At 38.6% G+C, this 25,064-nt stretch overlaps 1 protein-coding gene across 1 annotated transcript in view; it reads right to left on the bottom strand.

The window, feature by feature from the left end:
* Positions 1-25,064, bottom strand: part of MLLT3 (MLLT3 super elongation complex subunit) — a 118,512-nt gene that overhangs the window by 58,961 nt on the left and 34,487 nt on the right. Inside the window, exon 3 of the mRNA XM_071424929.1 lies at positions 2,351-2,433. Coding sequence (XP_071281030.1) covers positions 2,351-2,433 — 83 coding nt within the window. The remainder of the gene's footprint in view (positions 1-2,350; positions 2,434-25,064) is intronic.

Below are 25,064 nucleotides of genomic sequence, written 5' to 3'. Positions count from 1 at the left end.
GGCAGGAAGCTTTCTCTGGCAGGAAGCTTTTTCTGTAGAGATGCTCAATGATTGACTCACTGTCTTCTACTTTGTCTGTGGGATGAAGAGACTGGGCTGATTTTCGTTATATTTTCTGAATGAATCAAAACAGTTTCCCTAATAGTAAAAGGGCTAAAAGGCATACAAAAAAGTCTGATCAACTCACTGAGCCAGTTTTGTTTCATTTTCAACAGCAAACATGATAAATCAAGACCTGCTCTTACAGATTGATACAGGGAACATATCAGAATTACCTATTCAAAACCTAAAACTTCCAAAGTGCCTGAACAGAATTACCCACACCTCACACCTTAACAGGGCTTTCTGTGAAAGATAAAACAATACACACTTAAAGACACACATAGCTAACCCCAAAAGAAATTTTAGGTGATCAAGGTTTCAGAAAAAGTCTTTCAAAATGCATTTCTATTTTCTTTCTCTTTTAGTCTTTTACAAAGTATTCAACATAGTAAAGATATAATTTTGACTTGATTAAAATAGTAATTTCATTATAATCTTGATAATATAAAACAAACACAGGTATCTTTGAATCGTGTTAAGTACCATAACAGCTCCAAGGCACATGACATATAAAGGGAACCTGAATAACTTTGTATATTAAGGTAGTGTGCATTAAACTTGGCAAGATTTTGCTCTTTAATTTCACACAAATCCAGTTCTTTTTATCTGTACTAGTTATTAGTAATGCAGACCCCGTTATGTACAATTAAAGAAAACCTCTGTATTTGCTATGTGAGAGACTCACAAGAAGTGCAGCAACTACTTAGGATGTAAGGTATCACAATAGCATAAGTTTTGCAGAATGGCACTAGATTTGGCTTGAGTCTGGTAATGTTGAATATAATGAGTATATATAATGAGTTGAATATAAATACTCACATGCAGTCTAAAATAATGTTTTTTAACAGATAAAGGATGCAAGATTAAAAAAAGACTGTTTTGAAAGATCAAAACCGGAACCAATGATAAAGATTTGTAGTACTAAATAGTACAATGTAATACTAAAATAGAACAATTCCTTCATTGGATAATCAACATAATCAAGACTGGTGTAATTTCCTCAAGTTTAAGTGGCTCTTTAAGCGTTAGTTAAAGTCTGTCCACTCTTTAGCAGGGCTAGTAATTCTTCTCAATAATTATATTATACTTCTCTTTTTCAATAAGGCAATTTTAATTTCAAAGAGTTATCTACTAAATACTGTCTACCAGTAGTCTATATTGGATGCAATATTATTTAACTTCCCCATCAGTGCCTTGGATGAAGGGGCAGGTGCCCCCTCAGAGAGTTCACTGATGACACAGAGCTGGGAGCAGAGGCCGATACCCCAGAGGGCCGTGCTGCCCTTCAGAGGCTGGAGAGAGGGGCAGAGAAGAACTGCCTGAAATTCAACAAAGGCAAATGCAGGGTCCTGCACCTGGGGAGGAAGAACCCCAGGCACCAGCACAGGCTGGGGTCTGATCTGCTGGGAAGCAGCTCTGAGGAGAAGGGCCCGGGGTTCCTGGTGGACAGCAAGCTGTCCATGAGCAGCAGTGTGTCCTGGTGGCCAGGAAGGGCAATGGTGTCCTGGGGTGCACTGGGAAGAGCAGTGCCAGCAGGCTGGGGGAGGTGATCCTGCCCCTCTACTCAGCCCTGGTGAGGCACATCTGGAGTGCTGTGTCCAGTTCTGGGCACCTCAGGACAAAAGACACATGGAGAAAGTCCAGCACAGGGTGACAAAAATGATGAGGGAACCTCTTTTAGATGGAAAGGCTGAGAGAATTGAGTCTGCTCAGCCTTGAGAAGAGATGACTGTGAGGGACCTCATTGTTAACAAGTATCCAAAGGGAGGGTGTCAGATGATGGATCCAGGCTCTGCTTGGTCATGCCAAGCAATAGTACAAGAGTCAATAGGCACAAACTGATGCACAGGAAGTTCCACCTGAACATGAGGAAGAGATTCTGTAACGTGCAGTGATCAAGCACTGGAACAAATTGCCCAGAGAGGTCATAGAGTCTCCCTCATGAGGGATATTCAAGAACTGTCTGGACACAATCCTGTGCCATCTGCTCTGGGATGACCCTGCTTGAGCAGGGATGTTGAACCAGATGACCCCATGTGGTCCCTTCCAACCTGACCCATTCTGTGACTCTGTGAAATACAATTACGCAATTTTACATGTTACAGTAATACTGGGTTGAGAAACAGCATTGAAAAAGATAGTTTTAAATATAATTCTTAACCAAGTTTACAAATTGAAGTTCAAAACTTAAAAAAAACCCTCACTTCAACATGATTTTTTTTCTTATGAAAAACATGAGATTCCATACCTTGTTTTTGAAGTAAACCTCAATTGGCAAAATGAAACCAGCATATCCAGATTCTTCAACTTTGTAGGGTGGGTCCTTGCACACTGAAACAGAGAAAAAAACAGTATTTAACAAAAAAACTTCTGAAATTCATAAACAAACTACACGAGTAAATCTGTGACAATAGTTCTACGTGGCACTGTTAAAAAACTGCACACATGCAATAGGATAGATCTGTGCACAACTCAACCTGAATTTTGAAGGCAAATTTTTCTCGCCTGCATAAAACCTCCACTTATGGATAGGAAATCTATCTCAAATTTGAAAACTTTATTATTGGGAAAGGGGAGACATAACACAGCACTTCATCATATAGTGAAGAACATGAGGAAGGTTAACTATGGTATTATGTTTAAATAATATCCAGATTTTCCTTAAAGGATTCAGACTTCAAGAACAATACTGTGCGTATTATTATAATACCATAATACCATCTTTTTCTCAGTTTAATTTCTCAGTTTAATTATTTTTATTTTAGCTATAATTCTTTTAGGTTTTAGCTACTTTGAGTCCCCATGGTACTGAATAGTAGATCTCTGAAGAAAGTGGCACTAGCTGTCAACTCCAATCAGTGACAAAAAGTAGATTGTTACAAAACTTGGAACAGAAGCCATCTCTGCCTTCTCCTGTTTGATTGCATAGCAGTCTCATTGTCTTGAGTCTCAGAACTCAAGTCTATGTAACATATGAGCACAAAGGGAGGCTAAGCTTGAGAAACCATGCATATAACTGAGTTCAACTCAGATGCTTCCAAATGCTGCATGTATGACATGCTATGTATGAAAAATCATGTCTGTGGCACTACCATCTCACTGAAGGTTTCTCCACTGTATGCTGGTAGAATGATGCAGTTTATAACACAGAAGGCTGACTTCATCAAAAGCATCTCCTCTAGCTCTGTGAACCTAGCTGACTGGAAAAAAAATTCAAACTATCAGATGAATCACAACTTGCTCAGACATATACTCCTTTCAGAATTGCCTGGTAGTTTACAAAAAGAATGTATTGCAATTAACTGTACAGAAAATTGTTACCAAAATTATTCTTTTTAGCAAAGCACCACAGATAGGCACTTAAAATCCTTTATCATCCTGAAAACACGACAAGGCCCATCAGACACACCCAGGAACATAAACACTCTTATGTTCCCAATAGTACAATTAGTACTGCAGCTTTCTGAAGACATGCAAGCTTGGCTAATCCCCAAGCAAACAAACACAGTGGAATTTTCTACTTCTGCCTTGCCATTCTCCTTGTTTACTAGCACCAAACCCCTCAAGGGTTAGGGGGATCACAAGTCCTTGCTCACCAACTAGAGTTGGCTATCACTATCTCATTCACCACATGCAGTTAACAAAAAGGGGAGAGGGAAGAAGAACAAGAACAATCTCTGTTTACATGGTTCTGCAACACAGTTCTCTTGAAGATACAGAAGTTAATTTGTTTCTCCTAGCAGGAAAAAAAAAACCAAAAACAAAACAGAGGAGCCATAGTTCGTAAAGTGGGATTTGAAAGATTTTGAAAAAAAGCATTATGATGACTGGTCAAATCTAAGAGATTGTTTCAGACCAAGGTCTTCAGTTGGAAACTGGAAGAACCTCCCAGAAGTAGTATTTCCCTTAATATTGGCACATCTTCTCCTAAGATGACTTGGCAGCATTTGAAAAATGTAAATATTATAGTCCTAGTTAAGCACAGAGATTACAGTAACATGTACTGGCAATTTCTCAGTCAATGATAAAGGAGTGTTCTTGCTCCTCCTCAACGTGAGGAGAAAGCCTTCACAATATTTTTTGAATGGTCACACACAGAAGATTGAAATCCACTTATACAAAAATAGGGAAAGATTACACAAATCAGATAGAAATGCAGAGGCTTTAGAAACAGTTATTTCAGGCTACATATTTGTGATGTCACAAACATCACATCAACTTCTTCCTGAGCATTTAACTGGTCCAGAAAACCTCATTAGCATAAATATTTTTCATTGCCTCTCTCATTAAGCTCTTCCTGCAGCTTTACACAGCTGTTTCCCATGCTGAATAGTACCTTATCAAAGTGTCCTGGCTCTTCAAAGACTCTGAAACAGCTCCCAGTTTTGACAAAGCCTGGATAATAGGCTGCAGAACAATTGCCTGGAAAGTACTTTGGGTATCTTCCCAAACTGAAAGATGGGCTTTTAACACAAGGAAAATTCTAGTCTTGTGAATGAAACCTTCCTGAAGAGAAACAGAAGTGACTGAGCAAAGCTCAGTGCTATTGTGTATGTGCAGACTGCAGCTATTACATTTTTCTTGCATTTTTTGTGGGAGCCACCACTGACAGAACATACTGACAGAAATGGCATTTCTGTGCACTCTGAAACAGCACTCCCTGGGCTAAGCCCTTTTTGTTTTATTGAACTGTCAGAAGGAGTACCCAGGGCTGCAGTGACATGTGGTTTAGCCAAGCCAACAGGAAATCATCCTAACAAGGCATGCTGACCAGAGAAAAGAGAAGTGGCAAGAGTTCTGTAAACCGCAGAAAAGGAAGTAAGAAAAACAAAAAAACTAAAATCGCTCAGGAGAGGAGAAGAGGGGGAAAAATCCCAAACCTGTAGTGAAAAAGGTAAAGAGAAACAAATGGAAATTGCAAATGTAGACCAACAAACTCAACCAACAACAGAAACTAGGAACGAGTGATTTTGAAATAGGAAGCGCCCTAACAGATTCCCCAAAACTTGCTAGGAAAAAAGTGACTGTGCTAAATGAGGTACATAAGCAGAAAACACTACCTTATTACAAAAATCTGAGGGACAGAGGCATTTTACCTCTGACTGCTCCTTTCCTTTAAAGTGGCACCTAAAAATCCATTTCAAGTACAAGACCAAGTGTCTTGAACACCATTTACCACTAAGACTTAATTATTATAGTCAGATTTATTTTTCCTAAGGAAAAAGCTTGTATGAACCCAATTTTCTCCCTCTCTGCTGTATCTTTTGTCTAAGTTGTCCAAACTCAAGGCAGTCTCTACAACAATTAAAGCCCTGAAGGTTCCCACAGACTCAGCTAAAAACTGGTGTCTGATAAGGCAGTTCCAGGGAACATGACTGAGATGCAGGAAGAAGCAGGCAACAGCATACAGAATAAGAGAACAATTATAAGTGTTTCCTGTCACAAGTGTCGTAGGTCCAGGAGAAGATAAGTAAAAAATATAAGCAAAATTATACATATTTCTTTACACGCACTGGCCACAGAATAAAATATTGGGAGTTTGTTGCCTGTGTAAGGCAAAATAAGGAGCTTAGCTCAGCTGATCAGAGCATGGTGGGAATAACACCAACATTGTGCATTCAATCCCTGTTCAGGCCCCTTAAATGTTGAACTCAATGATCCTTGTGGGTCCTTTCCAACTTTGAATATTCTGTGAGTTCATGGTACTGACCTGTTATTGTATGTTTGCCATGATCATCTCTTCTCCCACAAACAAAAATTTTAGTCCTAATGTATTTGCAAATACATTTGCTAAACAGATAGATAAATTAAAACTATTTTAGGTGCAATTTTGAAATAAAAATAGGAGCTCATGCAACATAATCATAATGCTGAAGTCTGTCCCTTATGTTCACCATGTTTCATTGTACTGTGGGGTGAACATCTTAGTAACAGGCAGTAAGACTTGGTATGTTTAAGGCCACAGAATGGAAATTAGATCAAACAGGTCTCTAACTATGGCTAAATCTATTGTGAAATGCTGCACAGGAGCTTGAACACAGGTGAAATCAGATGACTAGTTAAGTTGCAAAAAGATAGAGGGAATAGAGGAAGGTGTAAAAGCCAGGTCCTAGGATAAGAAGGTGGAACGATGGTTTGCCTTAATGCTGAAAAACCATACACATGCGCACATGTACAACTGCACAGGGGATGAATTCTAGTCCTGCACACACTTCAGGTGATCATCTACAGTATACTGTCACTTTACCTCCTGTGAGAGAGGACTACTCAGGCACTCAGCTGCAAGGCTAGCTGTACTACAAACACTTTATGAACAGGAATAGTCAGAAACACACTGGTTATGCTGATGCGTTCATTTTGAGCTGCATTCCTATACAAACAGGTTCCAGTAATTCATAGATGATGAGAAGTTATGGAAATGCTCTTCAAACAAAACCTGCCTTCCAGCAACTGCAAGGTATCAATGGGCATCAGTAACAGCAACATTATCACTACTACTACTAGTTTTATTAATAAGGATTTCTTCTCAATAATGATCTGTTTACATTACATTGCCTAACCATACTATCAAGAGGCCCTGCAGAGAGACCTTGACAAATCAAAGGGCTGGGCAATCACCAACTGTATGAAGTTTAACAAAGAAAAGTGCCAGATTCTGCAACTGGGATGAGGCAACCCTGGATATGCAGAGAGACTGGGGAGGACCTGCTGCAGAAAGGGACCTTGGCAAATCGGGATATTCCATGAATCTGTGACACTCATTCTGCACGTTAGAAAGAAATGAGAGTGTTCAGTTCTCATCCAGTGCGTTCTATAGCTGAATTATTTGATAATGCCTGCAGAATGAGTCACCCAAGATCACAGAAAGGCAGAAAAGCATTGATGATTACCTGTCCCTTGTTCTATCAGAATACACCTTCTATACAGCTCACATAAATTGCTTAAATCCTTTATCTCACATGATTTATTTCTTTATTCCGCAAGTGAGGCACTACTTTTTCTTTCTCAAATGCATTCCCATGTGTTGCATGGGACATTATGTCTGATGTGTTGCATCAGACATTAACTGACACTGAAGGAACAGGTGCAATCAAGCCACAATGCCACATTTTACTAACAGTGACTACATTGAAGCCTTTCGACATAATAATAACAAAATTCTAGTTAAAGCTATCTTTCTTAAAAGCTTTAACATGCAATTCACTTGCCAGTTTAACACTGTTGAAGACATCATTATGAATAGATTTTTTCTTTATTAAAAATACAGTCAGAATGAACAAGTAAAGGCAGAAGCTCCCTTCAAGCAGATTTCAATGCCACATCAGAATACTGCAGAATAAAGTCTGCAAGAATTCACACATATTTTATGCAACCTGCAGGATACTCCAAGTGGGTGCCTGTAAGAAGTGATGCCTTCTTAAAGATAACTGATTTAACAATAAAGAGTTTTGTATGAGTATCTTATAGATATTTGCTCATTATTTGCTCATACTGGTCACACTCTGACCCACTATTTCATCTATTCAACACCACCTTCCTTAAAAGTCACAAAACCAAGGGGTGGCATTCATTTTCAGAGGAAGGCAGATTTTGGTACCAAATCCCTCCTACAACAATAACTCAGCTTTAAATATTCAGCTGTGATTTTTTAAAAGCTCTTCAACTCTGCTATTCTGCAGCTCACCTTGCCAACTTGAAAGGTTCAGTATGTGGATTCTTAAAAAAAGCCAAAACATCCTGGAAGAGAATGGCTCTGTTATCTTCTATCTTCAGGCACACCTCAGCCATTAATATATAAAAAAATTCTAGGCAGGTTCAAACCGAAACTGGAAAAAATTACTAAGATGAGTGTGGTTTAAATGGTACATCCAAGACTAAGAATAAGGATAGTCCATTTGCTTCACACCTTTTGCTGACATGCACTTCATGAGAAAGATAAAACCCCAAGAAAAAAAACACCAAAGGCACTAGAAGTTCTAAGACTGGGCTCTCAGCACTGGAGTACATTCTCATATTGTATAGAATCTACAGCCCATCGGATTTTCCATTTCATGCAGAAAAACAGGTCCCACAATTGCAAGATTTGAAGTAATTTCTTTCTTGGTTATTAATTATATACCTCTTCTTCCCATTAAAGACTTTGCACAGAGAATATTTTTTCTTAACCTCCATACAGATACTTAACACAAATCATATATAAATATATGACATAAATCTCATTCTCTATTTTAATTTCATTATGCGATGCAAGGATCCAACTGGGAATAAGCATTTCAGAGCCAACAATGTTAGTCTGTATAGCAGTGGTGCCATAACTGTGTCAAAATTTTGGGATAAAAGAAGTTTTACAAGCAAGCCAAGACTTTTTTTTTTTCCATCACACTTCATCCTTCATGGTTATTTCACTTGACTCATTGCAGAATGAGTAATGAGTAAGGCTGGGAGGGACCACAAGTGAATGTCTGGTCCAACCTCCCTTCTCAGGCTGGGACATCCTAGAACACACAGCACAGGATTGTGTCCAGTTCTTGAGTATTTCCAGTGAGAGAAACTCCACAACCTCTCTGGACCTTCTCCAGCAGCTCTGTATCCCTCTTGTCCTGAGGTGCCCAGAACTGGACACAGCACTCCAGATGTGCCTCACCAGGGCAGGACAGAGTAGAGGGGCAGGATCACCTCCCGCAGCCTGCTGGCACTGCTCTTCCCAATGCACCCCAGGACACCACTGCCCTTCCTGGCCACCAGGACACCTGGACAGCTGGCTCATGGACAGCTTGCTATCCACCAAGGATGCCAGGTCTTTCTCCATAGATCTGCTTTCCAGCAGATCAGCTCCCAGCCTGTGCTGGTGCCTACAGTTATTCCTCCACAAGTGCAGAACCCTTCAATTTCTTTTGCTAAATTTCAGACAGTTCTTTGTCCTTCAGATAAAATATACTGAAAAAAAAAAAATTGCCTGTATCATCTACCTCATTACCTTCCTGAAGCTGTTCAGAGTAGGCATACATAAGATCATGAATGCTATAATCTACCTCCCAAAATTATTTTAGCAATTGGAGAGTGGGACTAAGAACAGGAAACAAAAAATATCTCTTTCAACCCCATTCATACCATTAATGGAAAAATAAAAAAAAGTCTGTTAACTTGAGCAAAACACTTGAGATGTATTAATATGACATGAGGTTAAACTATCAAAGAGTATTGCTAAGGCTAGAATAATTATTTATGGAAAACAGCGTGTTTACATTAATCTGCCTGTTTCTTCTGCCTGCCACCTAGCATTACTTGTGTAACAGAACAATACAAACTCTGCAATCAAATATACCCTGGAAGGGAGAGACTTGTAGTTTGTGTGCAAACATGTTTACAATTAATATGATGTAAATGTATGCTTCAGGCATAAACTGAGTTTAAGCACTGTGTTTGCATACAGATGATGCAAAGGTTGTATACACTGGCATGCACATAATTTATCACAACAATTACACTATTAAGCTGATAGGAATTTTGAGGGGAGAAAACAACCATGTGAGGATAGGGAAGTGGAATATAAAACTACAAATTTCTTCAACCAGAAATAGTTAAAAATGCAATGCTGGTTCTGACCACTGTAGCATGCCTATAGCTTTGTTCTTCTCCTTAAGAGAGGCAGAATAGAATAAACTATTTCAGTTGGAAGGGACCTACAATAATCATCTAGTCCAACTGCCTGAACAGTGATGACACTGTTCAGTGTTGACTTCAAGACATAGTTCAAGTATGTTGTTAAAGACATTGCACAAATGTCTTAAACACTGACAGCTTGGGGCATTGTCCACCTTTCTAGGAAGCCTGCTCCAGCATATTTGACTGTCCTGATATTAAAACAAATGCTTCCGAACGTCCAGTTTCAACCTGCCCTGGCACAGCTTTGAACCAAGCACACAAATCCCATCACTGGGTCCCAAGTAGAAGAGATCAGCACCTCCCCTCTCCACATCCCCTCCTCAGGCAGCTGTTCAGGGCAGTAAGGTCACCCCTCAGCCTCCTCTCCTCCAAGCTAGACAAACCCAGAGTCCTCAGATGCTCCTCACAGGACATTCCTTCCAGCCCTTTCACCAGCTTTCTTTCCCCTCCTCTGGACACATTCAGGGACCTTCCCACCCTTCTCAGAGGGGTGCTGGGGCCCAGCACTGCACACAGGACTCAGGGTGAGGCGCACCAGGTCTGGATCCAGCGGGATGATCCCAGCTGGTGATGCTGTGTCTGCTGCACCCCAGGATGGGGTTTGCCCTCCTGGCTGCCCGGGCACACACTGCTGGCTGGGAGCGAACCAAGGCTTCCAGCTCATCCTGTTTGTTTCTCACACTGCATGAGCTGATGTACAAGCATTTCAGATACAATGAAAGATAAATATTTTTATATATATACATATATATATGTATACACACACACTGAAAGATACAGTATATTAATTCACAAAAAAAGCTAGCCACTGATACATTTCTTCACAAGCTCTGAGTGCTACATTCTACAGCTGACAAACTCCCCTTTGCACATAAAACAGAAATAGAAGGAAAAGAAATACAGATTGGACCATAAAGGCAGAAAATCTTCAACGTGGCACATGGTCTAACCCTGAATAATTGGTTTTGCTGTAGGCCAATTCCAGCATGAAATGAACAAATAGCTTTTAAAAATATTTACCTCAAAAATGGCCATATTAATTAAATTGCATTTGCAGTAATAATCTGATGGAAATCTGTAAAACAAAGTGATCAAACTGAATTTTAAGAGATCATAGGCGTCTCAGGCAAAAACTCTAGCTAAGTGTTTTCTTACACATAAGAACCATTCATCATGCAATACTTCAAGTCTGCTCTTTTGAAAAGAACAGGAAAAAAAAGTGGACAAAATTGCATTTGCAAATTGGTATTTTTCTTTGAAAAATGCCACAACATTAATTAGAAAGCTATTGATGGAAATATTAGCAAGGTTTTACTCATTTATATGCTACAGAATAAACAATTTCTTCTGCAATCGCTAGCTCTACTTGTTTCTGAGAGAAGCAACACAGTGTTGTTTCCAATTTTCCAGTCCATGACGTCTTTCCAATTTCACTGTTGAGTTGCAAGTATTCAGTAATAAGGAAATAGTTCTCATTATAATTCTTAAGGAACACTTTTGGGGATCATAACTATTTTAGTTATGCAGATCTTGGAAAAAAAAAAAAGCTTCCTAATGACAATTACGTAGGCAAACTGCTAACATTAATTTTTTTCACCAAATACCCCAATCTTTGTTCAGACAGCATTATCACACCAAAAATTCTTCTAAAATCACTGGAAAAGCTAAGTTTTGACTTTGTGAAGAATAATTCAATGCAAACATTAAACTTTTTGCCCTACACAATGTATTTATTTTGCTTTGGTATGCCTCTGGAACATATAACATATTTTCTCCATGTAGTGTATTGATTAAATAACAGCTTGGAAAACAAAGTAGAAATAATTCAGCGTAAACATCTTGAATGAAAATTAGAGTGCGTACCACCAGTCAGACATACAGGAAACAAGTAAGCTTAAACACAAAAAAGACTGCAGAGGAACAGAAAACTGCACTTTTCTTCAGTTTTGATAAGGGGAATGTAAAGATTCACCTTGAGTGAAGAAAAGTAATTCAAACCTGCAAAATTATGCTTGTATAACAATTTCAACCTAAAATACATCCTCCATTTAACATTAGTTTATTATGCTTTCAGGAATTAGAGTAGATATTGTCTAGAGGACATTAAATTAGTCAAAATGAATCAGCATTTCATACTAGCATATCATGTGCTTTCAAAGTTTTTTAGTTAAGTTTTTTATATAGAAGCAGATTTTCTTGCTTGGAGAAAATTTATCCGAAGTATTATTTCCCATAGTAGATGGGCTGATTGACAATAGTTAACTGCACAAGAAAGGTTTTTAAATCTGGCATATTTAATTCTGGAGGTTTCTTATCTTTCTTATTTTTTATTTGATTTTTTTTTGTTTGTTTGTTTTTTGGGTAACTGGTTTTATTTGTTTTTTGTTTTACCCCCAACAAAGTGGGGGTACATTACTTCATTACCTGAAGCTGTAATTGGAGGATTAACCCTGACATGTAAATGGCCCAAACTTATAACTGCATGAAAACTTGTGACCATTATCCATCTTGGGTGTAGCCCCTCTTGGAGGCTTCTGACTGTCCAAGGTGTACCTGTTGAAGGCCTTGAATAAATACCCACTTTTATTCTCTTAATCTTGTCTAGCTTCTGTTTTAGGTACCCACTCCAAGGCATCAATTGTACAAGCTGGAAAGCAAAACAGTGAGAGATTCCAAGTTAGAACTGCAATTATATAGGAAAATATAAAAGCAAAAACCACTCAACCTGACAGAGTCAGGATGCAACCTGACACCCTGTTGGTCAGGGTGTTGGCAGCAGTCTGATTAAATGGTGGCTGCAATCCTGAAGTGATCAATGTGGTTATAGCAGTGGTCCTGTAGAAGGGTCTGATCTTCCTCTGAAGGTCCAGTGGTGGCTATGGACTCTTGTCCTCTGGGAATTCAGTGGAATTCAGTAGAATCCAGTGGCCATTTGTGGTGTTCCAAACCTCAGATTATATCCAAGTAGGAATGCTTGGTTCCTTCCCCTGGGCACAGCATGTCACAAGACCTTGAAAACCCATTAGCAGAGATAGCCCCTGGAGGGAGTTATCATGGATTACTCATGGACGAGATAACACTGCCCCACCAGGTTTTAACAGTTTATAGAAATGGTGATAGAATACAAACTTTTTGGTTACATCTTACATTGGCACCTAAGATAGTGGTTCTTTTTTGTTTTTTTTTTTCACTAGCAATTTCCCTAGGAAACTGTGTGAATACATACATTTTTTATTTTCTTCCCAGTCTGATATTCACAGATTTGAGAAAAGAACACCCCTAGAGCACGGTGTGCATGCAATTTATTTTTCAGTTAAGAAACAAAAAGAAAATCTATGTGTCTTTGTTTCCCTAATCAGAGCAAAACTCTAAACAGGCTTCATTTTTCCGTATTTTTTCAGAAGCCTAAGGCCTTCCACTAGCCACGTGTTTTAAAAATATCATGATATATCAAAAACAGGCGATGTTAGTAATTTAATTTCAGAAAGGTAAGCACAAAACTCAACAGACATCAGTCACAAGTCTGTCACATTTTTGGAGCATCTGTCTTTGACTTTATTTAAAATTGCCTTTCAAACTAGAACTCCTAACTAGACAGATAACAGAAAAATTGCCCCCTTTTTTTTCCTCATGTGACAAGATATTCTGCTGCCATTTACTATGGTTTCCGCTGCAGGTAGGTAACACAGGAGCCTTTGGACAGTTCTGGAGATTTCAAAGGGAATGCAGACAGCAAACACCTAGACCCAAGGACAGCAACCCCTAAGTGCAGTTAGTGAAGGGTAAAGAAAGTACAACTTGTGGCTAAAAAGCACACATCCTCATTCAAAGCAGGTGGAAGGGGAAGATTTAATAGACAGCAGCATCAAAGTCTCATTGGTGCAGAAGCTGGACAAGTAGCACCTCAAACTGCAAGCTCTGGGTTGGGGTGTACAGGCACTGGAAAGGGTTCCTCCTTGCAGGTGCTGCTCTCCCCTACCCATACATTTAAGGGAGCACTCTCTATCTTATATAAACCTACATGCACCCTAATACTTGTCCTCTAAAGCAGACCTCAGATCAAGTGAGGCTGAACCCCTTTTGTGATGTGGCCATCACACATCTCCCCTGCAGCAGCAGCAATCAGCAGTCCCCCACTCAGCCTGAAAACAACACCCAGAATCACCTCCTTGCTCCACACCACCTAGATGTACTTGTGTTCTCCTTGTGCTTCCCTGCCACCAGTCATAGTAAGGGCTATCTCTGAAAAATGCCCATCCACAGCTTCATGCTGAGTGAGCACTGAAGAACCTTCCCACAAGCAGCATCCAACACACTACAAAGAAAACAGAAATAAAATTGAGACTGTAGACTCTCTGGTGCACTTCAGTACAAAAAACCTGAAGTGAAGCCAGTAACACGCCAGTAAGAGTCCCACACCTGAAAGGTGCAGAGAACCTTGAGGTGGAGCAGAGCGAAATGGCTTTTGTTTCAGCACACAACTTTCACATCCATCTTCAGGAACTGACTACTGTCAGCAGCAGAACTTCAGCCATGTGCTTCAGAAACTAAAAATGCTTCCATGGCTGTTTACTATGCCATTTTAGAGAGACTGATATTACAAGAAATGCTAAAGGAGATGGAATAAATTAGTCACACCTAGAAATGCCTAAACAGGCTTGCTGCAGGTCTTGAGATGAGAGATATGTAGATCTCTGCTATTTAATAATTATTTGCTTTAAGAGTCCTCTAAGCCAAACCTTGCTAATATAAGTAAAAGTAGGATTAAGCTAAGAGAAGTAATCAAAGGACAGGTATTGAAAACATACTTAGTAAATTAAACTATTTTTAGAATATTTCACCACTATCTTCCAAAATGTCCTGAAGTTACTTTATGAAGACTATTTACTTATGTACACAAAAGACAGCATGACAAAAAAAAATTAAGCTGTATAATGGTCCACATAGTAGCAGCAATGGAACATTCTTCATTTTCCTCAGTTGTTTACATGCCTCTGAGGACAGAACAAAGGACCAAACCACCATCTGCTTGAGGGTAGATTTTGGGGAAAGGACAAATCAACAGCATCTTTTCCTTGCACTTTGCTTTAGTTAAGAGCAAAAATAAAGACAGACAGACGGAAATTAATATTGACCCATTCTCCCTTCACAATTTTTCCTTCACAAGCAATCACAAACAGACTTTCTTAAGCTTTCCCACAGACAGAGCAAGCTGAAGTACTTAAGGCACCGAGAACAAGAGTAAGCAATAGTAGGGATGGCCACTTTACAAGCAGTGGTACACAACAGGAGAGAACTGCCCAGTAATAAAAAACCCACAGTAAAGTCCATTTTAAACAAGGCTAGAAGTTGAATGTGTGGTCAAGACAGTATAACCAGCTCCTACTTGAAGACTTCAGAACCAAGCAAAATATCAGGGTGGACTGGAGAAGTAGCACATAGACATAATATACTGCAGCAAAAAAATCTTTGTGGAACAGAGTGAATACATAAGACTCACACCAGCAATCTTAATTTTATTTATTGAACAGGCAGACTGTTTTGACTTCCATCATTCTTAACATGGTATTTTTCAATATGAGTGCTATTTAAAATATATATTAGTGACTGAGTGTAAGACAGGTATCCTACTGAGAAAAAACTCTTGATAAAAGAGAATTATGATATGTTCCACATGAGCATAATGAAGACAACCAGCTGATTTAACATAGATTTTTGCATTTAACAAGATAGTAACAAATAGTAAACAATGTAGAAAGACATATAAAAAAGAATTTTTAAAGACCTGCATTTAAATTGTAATTCCATTTTAGGTAACAGTCACTTAACACTTAATCTTCTTTATGTTCATAAGTAGGTTATCTCAGTAAACTGAATGACTGGCTATTTCAGTTAAATATGTATCTGCTCTTTTGTGGTGTTACATAATTACTCTGGGTAACAGAGTTGCTGTAATACTCAGGAGATGTTAACTTACCCTCATCCTTTAAAAGATTAGAGCATAAAAACCAGGAAAAGCTGAGAAACCTCGAAGGAAGTATTAAAAAGCATAAATTGCAACACCACTGGGAAGAGCTAAATTAAATCTTCACTCAAGTAACGTAAATAGGGTGCATAATCGTGTTAGTAATTACAAATGCCACTGTCACAGCCTCAACACACATAGAAATATAAACTGTTTAAGACAGCCCCAGACACAATCTTTCACAAACAGATGAGAATCATTTACCTCAATTTTTAGTCAGAACTCTCATCAAAAGATTTTCACAGCACTTCTCTATAATAAGGACAAATTATGACTTTGGAAGACATCAGTTATCCAAAGAGGACACTGAACAATATGTGCTGGTAAATATTTTCTTGGATCTTCCCAACCTTTAAACCACCTAATCCACTTAATCTCTATTTGCTGTCATATCTGTACATGAACACACAGCACCTGAGTGTTTCAAACCTGTAATCACTTTAAGAGACAACAGTAATACAGACTCATACAAACAGGCTCATACCAATACATACAGTAGCTAGAAGAAACATAGGAAAGTGCAACAATATGGTAAAGAAAATGCCACTGGAATTTTGTCACTTTCTGAAAGTGGCATGTTACCAGCTTCAGCAACTAATTTCAGTCCCATCTTAAAAAAAAAGATACTTCACAGCAGCAATCCTGCAAAAGCAGCAGTCTGTGGCACTAAACACACTTCAGACTTATGACATCTGTGACTTATGTCACTTCAGACTTATGACATCCCAGAACAGACTCAAAGATTTGAGCATATAGTGACAGTAAACAAGTGTTCTCCTTCATAGGACAACTTTAAATCCACTAGGATCCACCTAGGCAAGAGGTGTATAGCGCTTGTGTACTGGTTCTGGCTGGATAGAGTTACATTTTTTCAGTGTCTTAAAGGGGGCTACCATAAGCAGATTCTTGTTACCTAGCCTCAGTTAACATGCTGGAAGCTAACACACACAGAATTTCCTGTGAACCTACAAGCTACAGCTTGTGAAAGTGTTTAAGCTTAAGTCTATGTATTTTCTACAATAAATGTTTACTAAGTTAAAGTCATCAATCTCCATTTTAATGTAAACATTGTAACTATTGAACCATACAATTTTCACATTTTTACCCTGGCTGCTTTTATAGTAGAGAATTTACAGGGAAACCCCCCAAGGTTCATCTGCCAGTGACCTAAGCATTTGGCAGAGACTTTGGAGTAGGGCTTCAATACCATTAATTAAATGAGTAAGTTCCATGGAACTAAAAAATAAAAAACCCCTGGCCTTACATTAGTATATTGACTTGCACTGAGCACTTTCTTTGGTTTATTTCTGCTCTTTTGTCATCCCCCATCCAACCATCCACTCAGAAAAATGGGTAGGTATGTACAAAAATCCATACATCTGCCACTGCTGTTTCCTGCATTAACAACCCTGAAAAAAAATACAGCTATGCCTGACCTAGGTGCTCAGACAACCATATTCTTACACTGAACATTTGGCAGCTGCCAATATATTTTTGCCTTTGAAAGTACACATAATTGTGTAGGCAATGTGATGCCTGGACTGCAAGTCAATCCATCCAATTCCTCTAAGGAGACTAAATCTGCATTAACATCCTCAATTGGAGATTAAAAAAGACTCTGTTTGTCTCTCATATGTTCTTGCAGAGTTCCCCCAAAATGCCTGAAGTAACTGTCTTATAAATACATATTGTTTTCAACATACTTGGTCCCTCAGCTTGGGGCTAGGAGTTCAAGGGGTAAGGAATAACTTCATGCTGACTGCCTATCCCAGAACAAAGGTAGTGACTAGAAACAGTGTTCTTTGGGAGCATAGCATGAAAGCTTCTCCCACTTCTTCCCCTGGAAACAATTTCTTTTAGCAAGTAAAGGAGAGAAGAGTTGCTTATTAAGTATTTCTAAACAAATCTTTTGGATTTATTTACTTTAATGCTCTGACTAGGACAGCTCATTCATTTCCTATTGGCTGCTTCCAGCGGGTACAAAGAAGGATCTTTTTCCCCACACTTTTAAATGAGAATATAGGTTTTTTTAAATGGTGGAGCTGGTTATTGTTTGATACACAAACAAATTGGAAATAATCCAGATTAAGGGTTATGACTGGGAATCAGTTACCAAATTAACTTCAAATAAAATGCTTCTAATTAGTTATTCACTCAGAAGAAACGTAAGGATATGGAGTTATCAGCAATTCCTTCTACCTCCAAACTCTCATTCTTTGACTGTGATCATTCTTACCTTTTGAAGTTCTTGCTTTGTTCACTTCCCACTAAATGTTGTTAATATTGACATATTTTGAACAAGTGACATGTTCAAGCTGATATTCTCTATAAAAAGAGTTCATTTATCCTCTTACTCCTAGGAAACATTACCAGGCTTCATCAGAAAGCAAAGGAAGATCGACAAACTCTGTGTGTGCTTTTGTTTCCCATTCCTTCTCATCATCACAAGAGCAGAAATTCAGAAGAATGGGATTCAACATTTACTCTTCTGCCTCAGAGGGGGTCAGTAAAATGACTAGAGGGAAAGCAGTCTGTTCATCCTTCCCTAGATCTGCTAGGGCCCATGCTGAGAAAATAGAACATTAGAAGAAAGCAGCGTGATTTTTCAGAGTTACAGAAAAATGAAAAAGCTACAGTCTTAGTGTTGAAAGTTTCACACAAGGTAACAGACCTGTAATACTGTTTCCCTCATCACCTTGTCAGACAGTGGCTACAAAATGGCAACAACAGAAAAAACAAAAGAACGCATACCATTAAAGTTTAAATGCCTCACAAAAAGTTGGCAGGTTTGACTAAGACAGAAAATCAGTTCTCAGAACAGCCTTACTTCATCCAGATTTTGTATGGGGTGTGGCCTGTGTGCCTTGGGCATCTTCACCTGTTCCCAAGGCTTTTCTCCAGGGTGTTTTGTGGGGGAAGGATAAACCTCCCACATTTCTGAGGACTTAGCAAGTGTTGATGAGTATCTAGGCTGATGGGTTGACAGGTCAGGAAGAGGGACAGTGGAAAACACCAGTATCAACCCCTGTGTTGCCTCTCCTACCCTGGTGGCACTAGTTTGGGTCTGTCCGCGTTTCCACAAGGTAGTAATTTTCATAAAATATGGAAAAAGTTAACATCCTCAAGACTCTTGTTGCTTTCAGAGGAATATGTAAAAATGATAAAAAAGCCTTGGTTCCTTAACAAAAGCAGTATAGATTACATGTTTCTTATTGCCAGCTATGCTGATTAAGATTCACTTATGCATTGCTTATAGTATAACGTTAGTTTTAATTATTCTGTTCTCACTGAATTTGATTGCCTGCCTGTCTGCTCTTTGCTTACAGTAAAAATTCCTTCAACAAAGCATTTGTATTCTGACCATCTTGTGAATTACACTGGTTTATTTCCCCCTCACGTTCTATAAAACACAGTTTTCCCACAAGAGCCCCTAATATGTACCATCTGTATCAGGATGAAATTCCCAGAGGCTAGTAGCTTATTCAGCTTGTGAGAGTCTCCTTGGCACCTATACATTTTTCCATGGTTAAGTCAGCTGTTGGAGTAAATTAAGTATTGAGAATACATTTAACCCCCTGGAACTTGAACTTAGGCCACAGCAATTACAAGTACCTATGATTTTTTAAGAAGTTTATCATTGAGTTTTGTCATCAGTAACATGACTAGCATTCCAAGTCAAGCTAAGAGAAGCTTGAAATGCCAAGTTATTACTCAAAAGAAATTAAGAACCTTCATTAGGGAAACTCCATGGAACTACTTCCCCCCCAATCAAAATATAGTGCTTCATTGAACTTTTTAATATTTTCAGTGTTTTTTATTTTCTTTAACACAGTATCTTAAGTCTACAATACTGTAGACACTGAAGAATTTTCAATCACTTTAAGACAAATTGAGTACTAACTTAGTTTACATATAAATGTTTGACCAAGGAAACTAGTGTTATTGGCAACAACTTTTAGAAGATTTGGGTAGGGGCAAGGGGATGGGAAACACCTTGTTTTATGCCATCTACAAAATCAGCAGCAGAATAATGAACAGACACTGGGGACTGCTGACTAACAACACATGGCTTTACCCATAAAAACTTTCCATTTTGCTAGACTTGACAAAGTTGAACCTGAACCTGTCCTCTTATTCAACATTCACAAAAGGCACAAAATCAATCAACAAAACCAAACAGATCTTTCTGCCCCTAAGCTGCTCTGAAAATAATATGCCCTCTAGGCAGCAATTACCTGACAATTTCTACTACTCCTTTCAATGGAGTGTTTAAAATTCTGAGCTAACACTTGGGGATATATCACACAACTGCAAGTGTACATTTTGTCAGTCTTAGTACTGTTAAGCATAAATGACAAAGCACAGTTTTGGATTATCAACTAAAAGACAACAAACTGTTTCTCCCATTAACATTAGGGTTGCTTTCAAAAAATAATCAAAGCATCTAAGGAGGAGCCCTTTAAAAATAATAACAAAATATTTAGAGTACTGGTTCTCAGAATAACAACAATTTGCCTTGTTTCTAAAACAACAAATGAAAGACAATGAAGCCTTGACTTCAAGAGGTATACCACTGCAAATACAGGATGTGAGTGAATTGCAGCTCAAGACCTGAAGTTACCACCAGACAATTAGCATCAATAAAATGAGGTCATCCTCAGAGAGCTAGGTACGTTATACACACTGGTATGCTTATTACACAGGTTATTTCATAGGGACCACTTCCCTTCCTCTACAGTGTGACAGCACTAGAGATTACTAAAAGATTTCCTGATTCATTTGAACGCTGGATCAACTAGAGGCAATTTAGTTTCTAAGTAGGACTTCTTTACAAGTCTTACACTAGCACACTGCTCTTCTAGAAAACTATTTGCTCAAATATTCTTATATGGTTAAATATAATTTCCTAAAAGTAAAGAAACTTTCCAGCTCCTGATAAAATTCTTGAAGGGGAAACCAGAATCCTAAGCAATGGTGACTACATTTCAGTTACACCCTTTCCTATGAAACCTTCCGTTAAAAAACTGGGATTCAGCTCACTACAGAAGCAGAAGATTACTGCAATTGTTTCAACTTCACTAAAACCAAAGAAACTGCAATTCTTGGCTGCCATTAATGGGAGATCAAGGTTTTCAAGGGAGAAACTGTATTTTTCATGGTTCTTCTTGTTGGGGTGAATTGTATTTGCACAGGATAAAGTCATAGTGACTCCACTTTACATTGGTTCTTACTAACAGGTGGCAAAGACATGTCAGTGGAAAAACATTGGGAAGCAGATTTTAATCAGGACGTACAAGAAGATAACTAATATCACAAAATGAAAGCTATTTTGATGAATAGCTTTATATTAATTTCTTTATTTTATGAAGTAACATTCAAGAAGCCCTTTTTTTCTTCAAAGTTATTCAGTGCAATTTGCAGAAGTATTATTTTCAGTGTTTTATACTTTAAGGGGGTTAATGCACGTGAACAAGAGAATGATTCATCACAAGGGCAAATCAGACTAGTGAGAAGCTTTACATTTGGCCATCAACATCCATGTTTTCTAGCCAATGTGAAAGACAGTAAGTGGGTCAGGATAATTGCTTGTAATAGCCCATACGACAAAGTGCTAAAAATAGGACTATTGAGCTGTGATACTACAAGCAAAAAACATTTACAAACTGAAAATCATCTCCTTTGGGAAAGGACCAGTCACTATCTTTTCAGCTAGGATTATTGCAGCATTCATCATTTAGGAAATCATAACATGCTTTCAGAAATTATCTGGTTTTCAATTAAGACATCAGCATTGCTAGAGGGATCACACAAGCTACAGTACAAAACAGTAAGGCCTATGTCCCCTCAGGTCCAGCCTGCAGTAAAGCTTGGTAAAAAAAGGAAGCAGTTTTCTCCTCACTTTACATCCTACAGATGCACTTAGGTAATTCCAGTTCTTTGGTTTGGCTAATTCTCATGCACCATGAATATTATTACTGTGAATTCACTGCTGGCTCACTTGTCAAACATGAACCTGTTAAAGTACCCCTGATTCTTCTTTTCCTCATTTACTTTCACAAATACCTCAAACTTTCAGTAGCTCATTTCAAGCCTCAAAATAAAATTGATGCACACATGTGGTTTTTAATGCTTTCTCATTTTTTGCAGTCATGCCTGCATGCACTAATGTCTGCAGAGAGAAAGAAGGTGTCTGCATCCTCATGTCTGTGGAAGTCTAAATTCTCTCTGCCATACATCTTAAAGGCCAGGAATAGCAGATTGCCGGAGTGCTAGGTGGATATTGTTTCACCTGGGAGACAAGAAATCCTGCTCACTCTCGTTCAACAGAAAGCACTCTGGGAAAGGTTCGGCTAACAGCCAGCTAAAAAGCAGGTTGTGTGGCCAGAGAACAGGTTGTGTAGCTGCCGTGTGCTTGCCTCATGCGTGCGGCAGTGATTGTTTGGAGAGGCACATGGACACCACATGATCAGAGAGCTGACTGGGAAAAGGACACAGCAGCAGCAGCGACACTGCAGTGGCAGGTAGCCAATGCATGCTTGTTTGGGTTAAGTTTAGAACATAAAAGGGTTTGTTACAGTAAACAATCTTCTTCAGAGCAAGCAAAGAGGTCCATGTGTCTTGGTTCCCCACTGCTAAAGTTTCATGATTGTGCTAGTTTAAACTTTACATATAAAGGCAATGAAAAGAAAAAAATTCACTGACTTGGTTTCGCCCACCCAAAAGCATGGAGCCACAGGTTTCAAATTTTTCTTCCACCTTTAAAAGGCATGCTTGCCATGCAAGGTAGTCCTTGCCTCTTTTACAAAGGTGCTAATAACAACCATCCTTAGATGCATCAAAAGAAACATTTTTTCCTTTTCTAGAGAAGACTGCAGAAGGTAGCCTTTCAGGGCCATCATTTGCACCTTGCACATCCTCTCACAGGTTAACAAAAAATGCGAAACATTACTTAAGTCATATTCTCCACTTGCTGACTAATGCTGATGGAGAGAACATTCCTTTTTCTCACCTCTCTGCCTCACCACCTATCAACCTGACCCCTATGAGTATATTAAAATCACAGCTGGTATTCTCTGGGTGCAATAGAATGCACATATATGGGAGATGTTCACTCATTACATCTGCCCAAATCTTGAACATTTTTCCCTAAGATCATCAGCTGATTCTCTGAACCTTTACCCACAGATTTTGACAAGGGACACTGTAATATAGCTTTGAAATAAATGCTTTCCAAGACAGAACAGTGCAACCAAAACAGTAAGAAACCACCAGGTACTCATTGATACTGATGGTAATCAGCTACCAAATTGAAGGTCACTCTGGAGAGAATATATGGATGGTAAGAAGTTAGGCAGATTGATATTGAATCGTATTATTTGCACAGTGACAGCCTGTGGAAGCCCCAAAATGCCTCTGTGAAGTCCAAGTCACGCTACAAAAACATAGGAAGGTATGGGTGCCAATTCAATAGGCTTATGTAAACAGAAAAAGCTGCCATGAAATTTCAACATTTAGTTTCCAGTGACATAAGTCCAAGCTAATTCAGTTATGATTTTACTCCATGTCATTTTCTAGCTGACTAGAACTATCAAAACCAGAAACTGGTAGAAAAATTTGAAAATCACTTATCACATAGCCACCACAAGCCCAGAATGTTTTTCACTCATTCACCTTCATACAGAATGTAGATTACATCTTACCTTTCTAAAAAACACTGGCAGTCAATTTAAGCACTTTTGTGTTTAGTCAAAAGTAACTTGTCTGACACAACAATTTCTATCCACAAGGTCTGTAAATGAAGAAGAGAATCTCATCTTCCACAGATGCAAGAGAACCACACCATAAATTAAAAGAAACAATGCAGGAACTTATCCCCTGGAAGGTCTACAACTAGCTCAGGTCAAATAAATTTCTTTGTTCCTTTACTGCAAACACAAAAAAGATCAGAAACAGAAATATCTATAATAACGGCACTTTGATTTGCTCACGTATACAAATGGCAGTGCACAGGTGAGAGGAAGAGATGTTAGTCTGCCAGTCTCGTATCTGTGTGACATTTTCTATTTTTCTTCTAGTTAGTATTTCACTATTTGTTGCATAAGCTATTTTATGTCAAAAAAATATGCATATAGCTGACTTAATGCTTCTTCTGGCTCATTTACAACCACAAGAAGCTGCTAAATATAATTGTGCAGTCTCAGAATTAGTAATTTCTCACCATTGCTGTAAAACAGAATTAAATGATGGCACTACAAGAGTTTAACACAGTCTTCTAGTGGTTGTTGACACGATGGACAAGACAGCACATGCACATACTCCACTCCTCCCACCCCACCACTGCAATCAATGGGTCAAGTGCTAGGAGAACTACACACCCTCAAAGGTAAGGGCAGGTATCTGGCAGGCAGTCTCAGCAGAAAACTGTATGATTGCATGCACTCAGAGGAGCATCACAGTAATTGGTGACAGTGATTTAACTGGTCTCCCCGATACTTTTGTAATTTGAATTTATTTAAAGCTCTATTGTTTCTACAACTCTCTGGCATGACACTTTATTCCCAGATTCTCCTCATTGATAAGAATTTGAAGGGAGTTCACAATACACCCTAGTTCACAGCATCATGAGACATATTCTACATAAAGTTACTAAGCAGAAATCAGAAGTTAACTAAAGCATAAGGTGAAACTCATCTACTTTGAACTGGCTATTTTTACTATTTTAACTACTTACCTAATTCTCACACATAGTAAACAAAATGTTCTAATGACACCGATTTTCTGGCAAAATATAACAACACCTCTCAGTTCAAGACAAGAGGGTAAACCAGGAACACTGTGCCTTCTACAGCCCATTTTAGTCTTGAATATAAAAAAATAGAAACTGTTTTCATGTCTTAATGCAAACATTGCTTAATCTACAGCATATAGCAAAGGGTGATCATACACTGCCATCTGATTCTCAGTTCTGACTAAAAGGCAAATTTCAATGGTTGTTCCCAAATCACAAATGTGACTATGTCAAAAGACAACGTAAAACTTGAATTTAGAAAAAAAAGACAGTTTACCCTACTGAGGTTTCTGGGAAACAATCAACCCTCCCAGAGATTTAATATTTCATCTTAACTAGGCTGTTTCTTCTCTCCTTACTTTTCATACCAGAACACAGATCCTCCTCCCTCTTTTCATGACAACGTATTTTCTACTAACGATTCATGACCAGCTGCTTCTACAATGAGGAACATGAGTGACCAACAGTTCTTGGAATGGTAAG

Source organism: Agelaius tricolor, unplaced genomic scaffold (assembly GCF_023055355.1).
Source record: "Agelaius tricolor isolate 1412-34295 unplaced genomic scaffold, bAgeTri1.0.p SCAF_4, whole genome shotgun sequence".
In the NCBI taxonomy this organism is placed as follows: Eukaryota; Metazoa; Chordata; class Aves; order Passeriformes; family Icteridae; genus Agelaius; species Agelaius tricolor.
Note: the sequence above shows the minus strand (reverse complement) of the source record. Positions and strands in the feature narration are given on the sequence as shown.